This window comes from Rhipicephalus microplus, chromosome 1, assembly GCF_043290135.1.
Source record: "Rhipicephalus microplus isolate Deutch F79 chromosome 1, USDA_Rmic, whole genome shotgun sequence".
Classification (NCBI taxonomy): domain Eukaryota; kingdom Metazoa; phylum Arthropoda; class Arachnida; order Ixodida; family Ixodidae; genus Rhipicephalus; species Rhipicephalus microplus.
The window spans coordinates 131,400,944-131,413,020 of NC_134700.1; the positions used below are offsets into that span (position 1 = coordinate 131,400,944).

Consider the following 12,077-nt stretch of genomic DNA (forward strand, 5'->3'; position numbering starts at 1 on the left):
GGAGATCATTGAAATTCTCGCGAGCGATTATTCGACTTGAATCGGCAGGCCAGGAAATACGATATAATGTAACCATTAGCCGTTTATCGCACGCACGATTCATACTTGTATGCAGAAAGAATGTATGGAAAATTTGTCGTACTGCGACGGACAAATGTTAGATTCAAAAAATGATACATACGAAAAACAAGCTAAGTCACCTCATCTCTCACCATTAAACAAGCGATAAAGAAAGCTTACAAGACGACAGAGAGGTGGGCCTGAGCTGTCGAAGTTCGGTTTCCTGTTCTTACTGAAAAAAAATAAACCATCAAGGTTTTGAAAAGCGCTTAAATGACCAAGACAGACAAAATAGAAGACGTGGCAGGCACAGGCTTCAAACGAAGATTTATTCAAAAGTGCATACGTAGTTCATTCTTCAGTAGTCGAGGTTGTCATCTAAATAACATTTATTGCAGACAGCACAAAAAATAAATGCTTTTAGAACAGTGTATGCTAAGTGCGTGCTTCGGAATAAATATACTTTTCTGAAGTTAGCGCATGCGCTTCAACTTTCCTCTCTGTTCTTGTCGCTGTTTGTGGTGTTTGCGTACTCACAATGCAACCTTACTGTGTTATATATCAGTGACGAGGTACGATAACGCCACGTACTGTTCCGCGCACTGTGCTTATCAGTTATCAGGTTGCTGTCTGGTTACTGTGCACAACGCCTACTTTTTATATCAATGCCAGCCAAATGCTACTGACCCAGCTGTTCGCCACCGCCTCCTCAAGCCCTTTCCCGCTGTCTTCCATCACCTGGCCTTTGGGTGTGCTTTGCGGTCATGATAGAGAGTATAGCCCCCCAAGCAGTGTCTCATGACGGAAATCCTATGATATACTTGTTTGTTCAGTTGTATACAGATCCGTAGGGTGGCGTCTTGCATTCCATCTGTTCACAATATTGGCAGTCCTGCTAGCTCTGTGAAATATACGGTGTTTTGAGATAGCGTGTCGCCGTTGGGGGCGCTATATGGGTAACCAATGAAAAAGCGTCACTACATTGTTTCGGCATGCACTGCTCTGAAGCGCCGGCCACATTATCTTGAGCCAGAAAGAAGCTGCTTGAAGGAGCGAATCTGAGAGACGTGTGATATTGGTGTGGGAAGCACGTCTATCTCATTTTCGGTGGTGTGGGGAACCCCACACCACTTGGGGAACCTTTAAATTGGGGAACCCTTAAAAATCGCCTATAGGAGTTGAACGCGATAGCGAAATCCGGTCTCCAGTGCGTCCTTCAACCGCTAAGTGCATACTTATTAATATATTTTGTAACGAAAACACTCAAACGCACACACGCACACAAACGCGTGCGTGCGCAAGCGCGACGTAATGCAGTGATGCTGCAGTAATGCAGTGACGGTGCAGTGTAGCCACTTATCACTGCTAGAACAGCGCCCTGCTGTAGTTGAGACGCTAGAGCCTTATCTAGTGAGGGAATTTTAGCTGTATTATTCGAGGAGCTATAGGGTGTTAAGTGGGATATAATAGGGCTCAGTGAGGTTAGGAGGGCAGATGAGGCCTATACGGTGCTACAGAATGGGCACGTCCTTTGATATCGGGGCTTGGCTGACAGAAGACAACTGAGAATGGGGTTTCTAATTCATAGAAACATAGCTGGCAACATAAAGGAATACTAGAGCATTAATGTAAGGGTGGTAGGTATTGTAATTGAACTGAATAAGAGATACAAGATGAAGGTGGTACAGGTTTACGCGCCTACATCCAGCCAAGATGACGCTTCAGTTGAAAGCTTCTATGAAGACGTGGAATCGGCAATGAGTAAGGTGAAAACACAGTGTACTATACCGATGGGAGACTTTATTGCAAAGGTAGGGAAGAAGAAGACAGAAGATCAGGCAGTAGGAGATTATGGCATCGGTACTAGAAACGCCAGAGGAGAGCTACTAGTAGAATTCGCAGAGCGTAATAATTTACGGATTTTGAATTCCTTTTACCGAAAACGAGGAAACTGCTGGTGGACATGGAGGAGCCCTCATGGAGAAAATATGAACGAAATAGACTTTATTATCAGTGCACACCCAGGTATCATGCATGATGTGGAAGTGCTTGGCAAGGTACGATGCAGTGACCATAGAATGGCGCGGCCTTGAATTCGCCTAGATTTGAAAAAGGAACGACAGAAACTGATACGCAAGAAGCGAGTCAATGTGCTAGCACTGAGAGTGTAAGTACAGGAATTCAGAGTCTCGCTTCAGAACAGGTACTCGGCTCTTAGTGAGCAAACCAACCTTAGCGTAGATACAATGATTGATAATCTGACGAGTTTCACTATGGAGTGTGCAGCGGAAGTTGTAGGCAGGGTAGTTAGATAAGACACTGGCAAGCTTTCCCAGGAAACAAAAAATCTCAGTAAGAAGCGTCAAATCTTGAAAGTCTCAAGTACAACAGACAAAATAGAACTGGCAGAGCTTTCGAAGTTGATTAATCGGCGTAAGGCATGCAATGTAAGAAGGTATAACATGGAGAGAATCGAACACGCTCTGAAAAACAGAGGAAGCGTCAAAGCAGTAAAGAGGAAACTTGGGATAGGCAAAAATCGAATGTATGCACTGAGGAACAAACAAGGTAAATTAACTACCAATATGAATATGGTAGTTAAAATAGCGGAGGAGTTTTAAAGAGATCTCTACAGTAGCCGGGACAACCACGACCTTGTTACTATAAGAACTAGCAGTAACCCAGATGACACCCCACCAGTAACGATAGAAGAAGCCAGAAAAGCATTAGAGAACATGCAAAGAGGCAAAGCTGCTAGTGAGTATTAGGTAACATCAGATCTGCTGAAAGATAGAGGGCAGATTGTGTTAGAAAAACTAGCCACCCTGTTTACGAGGTGTCTCCTGACGGGAAGAGTACCAGAGTCTTGGAACAACGCTAACATCATCTTAATACATAAGAAAGGAGATGACAAGGACTTGAAGAATTACAGGCCGATCAGCTTGCTCTCTGTAGTATACAAGCTATTTACAAAGGAATTGCTAACAGAGTAAAGAAAACATTAGAAATAAATCAACCAAAGGAACAAGCAGAATTTCCAACAGGCTACTAAACAATTGACCACATTCATACCATCAATAAGGTAATAGAGAAATGTTCAGAGTATAACCAACCACTATACATAGCCTTGATAGATTACGAGAAGGCGTTTGATTCAGTAGAAATATCAGCCGTCATGCAGACACTTCGTAATCAGGGCGTCGATGAAGCATATATAAACATCCTGGAAGAAATCTACAGGGGATCAACTGCTACCATAGTGTTTCATAAAGAAAGCAACAGAATACCAATCAAGGAGGGTGTAAGGCAGAGGGACACAATCTCCCCAATGCTATTTACCGCGTGCTTACAGGAGGTTTTCAGAAGCCTAGAGTAGGAACAGTTAGGGGTAAGAGTTAATGGAGAGTACCTTAGTAACCTGCGCTTCACCGATGACATTGCATTGCTTAGTATCTCAGGGGACGAATTCTAACTCATGATTATGGAGTTAGACAAGGAGAGTAGAAAGGTGGGTCTTAAAATTTATTTGCAGAAAACGAAAGTAATGTACAACAACCTCGGAAGAGGGCAGCGCTTCGAGATAGGTAATAGTGCACGTCAAGTTGTAAAAGACTATGTCTACTTAGGGCGGGTAATAACCGCGGAGCCGAACCACGAGATTGAAGTAACTAGAAGAATAAGAATGGGGTGGAGCACATTTGGCAAGCACTCTCAAATTATGACAGGTAGATTGCCACTTTCCCTCAAGAGGAAGGTATGTAACAGCTGTATCTTGCCGGTACTTAGCTACGGAGAAGAAACCTGGAGACTTAAGAAAAGGGTTTAACTTAAACTGAGGACGACCCAGTGAGCAATGGAAAGAAAAATGGTAGGTGTAACCTCAAGGGACAAGAAGAGAGCAGAGTGGATTAGGGAACAAGCGGGGGTTATGGATATCATAGTTGAAATCAAGAAGAGGAAATGGACATAGGCCGGGCATTTAGCGCGTAGACAAAGTAACCGCTGGTAAGGGTAACTAACTGGATTCCCAGAGAAGACAAGCGGGTTAGGGGGAGACAGAAGGTTATGTGGGCAGGTGAGATTAAGAAGTTGGCGGGTGTAAATTGGCAGCAGCAAGCACAGGACCGGGTTAACTGGCGGAAAATGGGCGAGGCCTTTGTCCTGCAGTGGAACTTGTCAGGATGATGATGATGATGATATAGTTGAGACACGTTTTTCACAATGTCTCACAAATAACACACACACACACACACACACACACACACACACACACACACACACACACACACACACACACACACACACACACACACACACACACACACACACACACACACACACACACACACACACACACACACACACACGCACGCACGCACGCACGCACGCGCGCACACACACACGCACGCACACACGCACGCACGCACGCACGCGCGCGCGTGCGTATGGTACATACAGGTTTTTGGCCTCAAGCGAGAGCCAAATGGCCTCCAAGATATACACCGCGCGCTCGCCGTTTACGGGTCTTCAAAGAGTCCCACAGGGCCTCACAGATGGCAGCACATTATCTAGCGCTTGATGTTTGCTTGATCACCGCCTCTGAAAAGACATGATATGTTTTCCGCTGGATGAACATAGTTGTTCAATTTTAGAGCTGTTTGAAAGTTCCTGTGTGTTTTTAGCAGCGATGGCTGCACTATCCCGACCTTTTTCGACGGAGCTTATTGGCCTTGCAGATGCGCCTACAAATTGCTGAATGGGCTCATTTTGTCATGACACCCATCGAACGAAATGTGTTAGGCGACTTCATCCACTCTAGAGCACTTACGCAGTGTTTCTTGCCGAAGCTGCTGCAAGTAACATCGTAGCTTTGAGGTACGCCACCTGCTTGCCATGTAAACAACCCGGGACGGATCCTCAGTTGGACTGAAAATTTTATTCTTTATTTTATTTGCTTCTTTCTAAATTTTTTGCTTATGGACAATTTTTCGTTGACAATCAACAAGGCCGACGCTGACGGTGGAATTTCCGCCACACGAGCTCTCTAACGCTATCGCGTTAGAAGTTGAAAAAGAAGGCTGTACAAAGATTATTAATCGAATCAAGGCGGATTTGATTGCAAATCTCTCAATTAGTCAAACTTAATTTCTTCTAACCAATTTAAAATTCATTAAACTTAAGATTAATATGTATTCCACTATTTAAATAGTTGTTTCTCGGCCAATCCCACAGAATGGGTGTAAGCCATGCGTTTAGACCATCATCATCATCATCATCATCATGATCATCATCATTGGCATCAGCTGGGTTTACTACCAGTAGCTGGAGGAGGGAAATAGGAGCAAGAAAGAGGCTGTAGGAAAAACAAAAAAAAAAAGAACGGCAACAAGAACACACGTGGAGTCTGTGTCACATTTGGGGGGAATCTGGGAGCGCGTGGCATTGCGACGCGCCCATGATGCCGCCAGCGCGGCCGTCGGACACCGGCAGCAGCTCGCGCTTGCTCAGGCGCCTGAGGGGACTAGCGCTGAACGGTTAAACCCTCGTCGGCTGCTACGACGGCTCGTGCTGACCGCATGGTCGGGCAGCGGGAAAATTTCATTGTTACAGCAGGAACTGGGCCGGTACAACTCATCGCGTCACTGTACGCCTCGCTATCGTACAAAATGGGCGCAGTCAACACTGCTGCTGGAACATGACGAGGAACACGAAGCAAAAGTCGTAAGAAAGAGTGCGTGCGCCACCTCTCGTTTAGTCCTTGGAATGTTTGCTGAGTGGCGGTGCTTCTATATGCGGAATATGTGATGAAAAGATGCGAGATGGTGGTACTTAGAGTGTTGATTAGATGGACAAATATACATATACAAATGCATGGACGGACGCATGGATGGCTGCACAGATGGATGGACGCATGGACGGCAGGAGCTGATGCATGGACGAACGCAAGGACGGACGCACAGATGGACGTGCGGACGCACGAACAGACGCACGCACGAACGGGTGGATGGACTCACGGGTGGTCACACAGACGCCCGCATGGACGGACGGAAGCAAAAAAATTGCCCGCAGCTTCCCTCGAGGGAACACTGAGGAGGATGCGGACCATATAATTGGTTAACGGGGTGTTAAAGTGCGACTTACTTGGGTCGATGGCTAAATTGGTTAACGTGGTTGTGAAATGGGGTATTAAATTGCGACTTACTTGGGTCGATGGCTAAATTGGTTAACGTGGTTGTAGGAGGGGGTGTTAAATGAGTGAACACGTACACACGTATGCGAAAGGGCGGCGCTGGTCGAAGGGACGTCGATCATTGTGTTTGTGGATTCGTTGGAATTCATTTCACCGCGACCTTGGACGTCGACGCGCCGTACAAACCAACCGACGAGCGGCAACTGAGCGAGCGAGCGCCGACCTTGAGTATATATACAGCACGACGGCGCATGCACTGTCAGCTGTTGAATGTTCTCGAAGCGCGACGCCACATGCGCGTCCACTGGAGAATCAGGAGAATTGTAGATGTCGAACGCGGTGTGTAGAGGAGGAAGGGTGCACAGATGGTGGAGGAGTGGAGCGCGCGCGGTGTGTAGAGGAGGAAGGGATGCACAGATGGTGGAAGAGTGGGCGACGGCGCGACGGCGCATGCGCGCGCGTCAGCTGTCGAATGTTCGAGAAGTGGTGCGGACGGCGCGGACGGCGCGGACGGCGCACTACAAGGCGCGAGTATAAGATGCTTCCGCATCTAAAACGAATGGATGGACGGATGCTTCGCCCCACTCTCTATTATTCTGTCTGTGGATATACTGCCATTTTTTTTCAAGCGCCTGTACTGTTGGCGCGCGACTGTAGCGCTCGCCGCACCGTGATGTAGTCCGCTTTGAGATTTCCCCAAGCGCCTAGTTCACACTGAAGCATTCTCTTTACACAGCGAGCGAAATACTCCGGTTTCCGAAACGCAGCGTCTTTCGCACTGGACGCGCCCCGCACAGCCGAATATGCCATCTGTTATGAGGTGAACGCGGGATGGATGCGCTGTCACTTGGTTGTTGTCGCTGCTGGCAAACGCCACTACGCTATCCGGTGATCTAGACTTGGATGATTATGATACGCAGGAAGCAAGAAGAAGCAGTACTGCGTGCTTTGCTGGCAAGTCTTTGTCTTGTAATGCATGAACAGGAGAAAAAATTGACGATGCCAGCGGCGTTGGTCTGTTCGTCTTGCTCTGCAACGCCGCGACACGCTCGGTCGCGCCAACGACCAGCCCGGTCACCTCGTTCATAAAATAGGCAGGTGGACTCAGCACAGAGTGGGTTAAACTCCCGTTGGTTACAATATTCAGTTACATGCAGTGTGACATGACAAGGAGGGCTTGCCGCCATTTTTGAAAATTCTTTGACTAGCACTCCTATTTGTCCACAGCGACCAATTTGGCGGCAGATAGCGCAAAAATCAGTCCGCGAGAGATCGGTGCGGAGAGAGCCCTTTCGGTTACCTTTAGGCGGATCCCAGTGCCGTCGAATCGGATTTGGCTTACTTCTGGTGGTCCGAATGCTCAGAGTGAACGCGTCTTAAGTGTGGGAAATACTGCACATGCGGGAAGGGCTTTCTAGCTACAGTTCTTCAGCAAGGCTGCTGGTCGATCGCGAAAACACAATAACGTTCACAAGGCCTTATTCTTCTGCGGTGCTGCGTCCGATCGATGTCATAAATTAAGTTTTTTTCGTCAAAAGTCGGTGGCTCAACTTGTTGAGAGCGTTTGAAAGCCATAGCCTCTGCGTAGTGTACGGACGGTAGTCGAAAAAGATATGTTCAAGTGTTTCTTCTTTGCCAGAGTGGTCAGTGTGTCGAAATAATAATTAGGCCTGGTGAAGTTGGTAGGAACAACTGATACAATCGAAGTGATGCTGAAGTGATTAGTATGTATGCAACCAGTGCTAGATGTGTTGGATTCGGCTAACATTGCAGAGAGACATCCAACTATTTAGTGGAGGCAGAGGTATCGCCCCCCCCTCCAGGCTCGAAGTGTTGTGGATACTGTAATTTCGAGAAAGTAGCCGCTTCTTTTCGCTCCCGTCTATCGCCCTCTTTTCACCTGCGAGTCTGCACCATTCTCTCTCCGAGTGTTAGAGACGATGATATGTGTGGTTCAACGTCCCAAAACCGCCATATGATTATGAGAGATGCCGTAGTAAAGGACTCCGGAAATTTCGACTACGTGGGGTTCTTTAACGTGTGCGCAAATCTGAGCACACGAGCCTGCAGCATTTTCGACTCAACCGAAAATGCAGCCGCCGCAGCCGCGATTCGTTCCCGCGACCTGCATGCTGGTCAGCAGCCGAGTAGCTTAGCCATTAAACTACCGCGGCGGGGAAGTTGTAGAGGCAAGCGTCTTCCTTCGGCTCCAACCGCTGCTACTGCAGTGATGCAGATATAGTATAACCACGTAATACACTTGTTTCTCTAGTCTGGCATTCAGCGAGTGCTTTTGTGAAGCTTTTTAACTGTCTTTGTTGAAGTTGTTGATACGATCCGGTTGTACATTGCAGACAGCAAACCAATTTCAACTAGTATTTGCAATCCGATACCTTCTAACGGAGGAGCCCGCGTCTTCCGTTGTGGCACATACAAAAGGCAGTCCCACTATACTTGTGATGCTTCATGCAATCTACCGTGGTGATTTAGTGGTTACTCTGTTGCTGACCCGCAGGTCGCGGGTTCGATTCCGGCTGCATCGGTCAATTGAAATGGCGTAGGCTCCTGTAATACGCACGTTAAAGTGCACCAGAAGGCTGGAATTTCCAAAGCCCACGTGGCGTCGCTCAATATATGGTGGTTTTGGAATGTAAAGCCCCAGTAATACTATTCACAGTTTCATGCAGCAGGCAGCGTTCATAAAGTTTCGGCCAATGCGGTGTCCGTAACATCGAGTTAAAGGTACAATCAAGCGAGTTCAGGGAATGTTGCTGGCACGGCTTAGGTAGGTTCTTACCAGAAGTCGTTCTATTTGTGGCAAAGAACTGTAATGGCGTTCTATTTTGTTGATATCGATAACTTGCGTGAATATGATCCAATTTAGGAGAACCCAGGTCACTTAACAATCACAGTAGTGCGGAAGATGTCTATTGTCATTACAGCCGCGTTACATGAACATGGATGAACTAGCGTTTTATAGTTATTTTTGTACAGAACGACCACACATATTCTTTCTTTTTTTGACGCAAACAGCTCTCAATGATAAGCTTCAACTCCTTCTTGTTTCCTGAGTTTCTTTTCTTCAGTGCTTCAAGTTGTTCAGGGTGTCGCATTGCTCAGCTGAAAGACACGGGTTCAACTCCTAGCCGTGGCAGCTCCGTTTCATTGTGGGCCGAATGAAAACCAATCAATTCACTTGGATTTAGTTTAACACTAAATTACATCAAATAGTGAAAAATAATCACGAGTCTCTCGCCATCGCGTGCGGCATAATCGTATCTGGTTTTACGCCTAAAACTTGGAGATCTATTACAATATTTTGAACGTCCTGAAGTTTTGCCAGTTTTTGGCTGAATGATCAATACCCAGTCAATGGTTTTTCGCAACACAGTTTGCACATTTCCAGCCTTTCCCATTTAAGTAGAAAGTGCGAGCATGCAGTGACCCAACAGAGCGACAAAAATGCATATTCTTTCACAATGCGTGCGATGTGTCCTAATTATTTGTTTAAAATTGATTCCACATTATTGGTACGTTTCGCGGCACACCTAAATCAATACTCACACTCTTTATTCATGCGTTGTCCAAGTGCCGTGACTTGCTTATTCACAAGATAGCATGAGTGAGCTTGAATTTTTTCTTTTAATTTCTTGGTGATATATTTTTGCAGTGACCCCATTGTGTTTATGAATTTTGAGAATTTGCCTTTCAAAATAAATCGGGCGTGCAAGTCACGAATTTTAAGTGTACAGCCGGTCACTCTAGGTTGCCCGGATATCCTGTGTGATATAAATTAGTGAAGGACAAATTAGACATTGCTTCATAAATGCAAGAAGTACGATTACAATATTGAAAATCTTCTTTGTATTACTATACACACACACACACACACACACATATATATATATATATATATATATATATATATATATATATATATATATATACATATATATATATAGGTGTACTTATGTTCGACACAATATTAATGAGGTCTAACAGACAATAATACCAAGGAAAGTATAGAAAAGTGGGTGAGAAGATAACTTGCCGTGGGCAGCAACCAAACCTGCAACCTTCGAATAATGCGTTCGAACGCGTTATTCGATGGTCGCAGGTTCCTTTTTATTCGTTTAGGCCCGAAATTCAGCATGCTACGTGTTTAGCGTTTATTTTATTAGAAGCACAAAATCTTTTCGCAAGTAATATAAGTATACTTCCAGATTTATATGCTGCTTTACTAAATTACTAAAGTACTAGGGAGCAATTGAAGAAAAAATATTGCCATAGTATTGTTGAAAGTTTGAAAAAAACAGCATTTGGACTCATATTGCGTCCTCATTTTCGCAATGTAGCAGTCCAAGTAAAGCTACGGCTTTATAGTGTTGCATAGCACAGTTTCTCAGTGAGATAACCAGAAAGTTTCGGAAGAATGCACCCTTAAAAGACTGGAGGGACGTTCTCTCCATTTAGGGAGAAACGGCATTGTCCCCAATGTTCGTCTTTAAATAAAGAAATGTTGCTCCTTTTGCCACGGAGAAACATGTTCCTATCTACGAAAATCAAGATGGCTGACCCCAGGTTAGCGAAGTGAGTAGGCTTAGCAAATGCATCTATTCTCGACTGATAAAGAGTACACGGCACTGACAGTTACAAAAAAAAAAATGGTCCCGCTGAGCTTGATATCCAACGAAATTACAAAAACAAGCAAACTTGAAAACATCGCGAAAGAGAACGACGAAGCTAGTAGGTTTCGTTGGGCCGCCGAGGTGACGTTCACTGTGAAAGACACGGAAGAGTGCATATGCTAGGCTTGCTGTATCTATATGTCGCAGATTCACATTGTGTAGTGACGTTATTCACGCCTTTACGGGGTCGCAGACCACGAGATGTGCCTCCGAACCATTGACTAGATCGCAGTGAAACCATTCCAACTCAGTAGTGTGCAGTTTTAATAGATGTTCAAGGTTATATAAATAGCTGGAGATATTAGGGCCTCACAGCTGTGAAGAGGTGGTCGTACTCACCAGCACAGCTTACTAGCGGATTGTTGGTGACTCAGCCGATTTATGGACTACTCACTGACACCAGACGTTCAATATATACTGATGCGATGCGTATAGGTGCGCATGCACTCTAGGACACATAGTACGCATTTAGAGTGAGTTTAATGAACAAGAGTACAGTCAACAATTCTCCAAAGCAGCACACACTCAGGCATGTTTACTCACACTCTACTACGAAAGCGCACAAGCTTACATAGCAATGAATTTCGACCGACCATATTGGCACAAGTTACAAGTAAGCTTTGGTCAACCTTATTTATGATTTGTGGCCATGTCACAACATGCGCACACGTAAATATGTTGTATCTGATTCTTAGACAATCGAAAGTTGATTGATTGATTTGTGGGGTTTAACGTCCCAAAACCACCATATGACAATCGAAAGTTTATCAATGGTTGCACAATGATGAACAGAATAATTACTAGAGCTTATCACGTTTTCGTGAAAGCGAATACCCCCAAGCCATGCATAAAATGCCAACGGCATTCCGAATGGTTCACCATCTCTCGACCACTGCCACATTTGTTTTTTTTTCGAAGCCTCCGAGAAGGCAAACGCTTGCCACGTGCTTGCCAATTCGGAAGTCACGTCTTTCTTTATTCTTCCACTTGTTGCTCGGAGAGAGCGCAGCATTCAGGCCAGACTTTGTCTCCATCGTGATAGGTGTTCTGTGGTCGCGTCGACCTCATTTAGTTGTTTCGTGTTTGCTTATATTCTTTTTACGTGCTTAACACAATTGTGACCGTTAGCCATGGATACA

At 45.4% G+C, this 12,077-nt stretch overlaps 1 protein-coding gene across 1 annotated transcript in view; it reads right to left on the reverse strand.

The window, feature by feature from the left end:
* Window positions 1-12,077, reverse strand: part of LOC119178289 (uncharacterized) — a 43,426-nt gene that overhangs the window by 10,344 nt on the left and 21,005 nt on the right. The window contains exon 4 of the mRNA XM_037429482.2: window positions 9,815-10,029. Coding sequence (XP_037285379.2) covers window positions 9,815-10,029 — 215 coding nt within the window. The remainder of the gene's footprint in view (window positions 1-9,814; window positions 10,030-12,077) is intronic.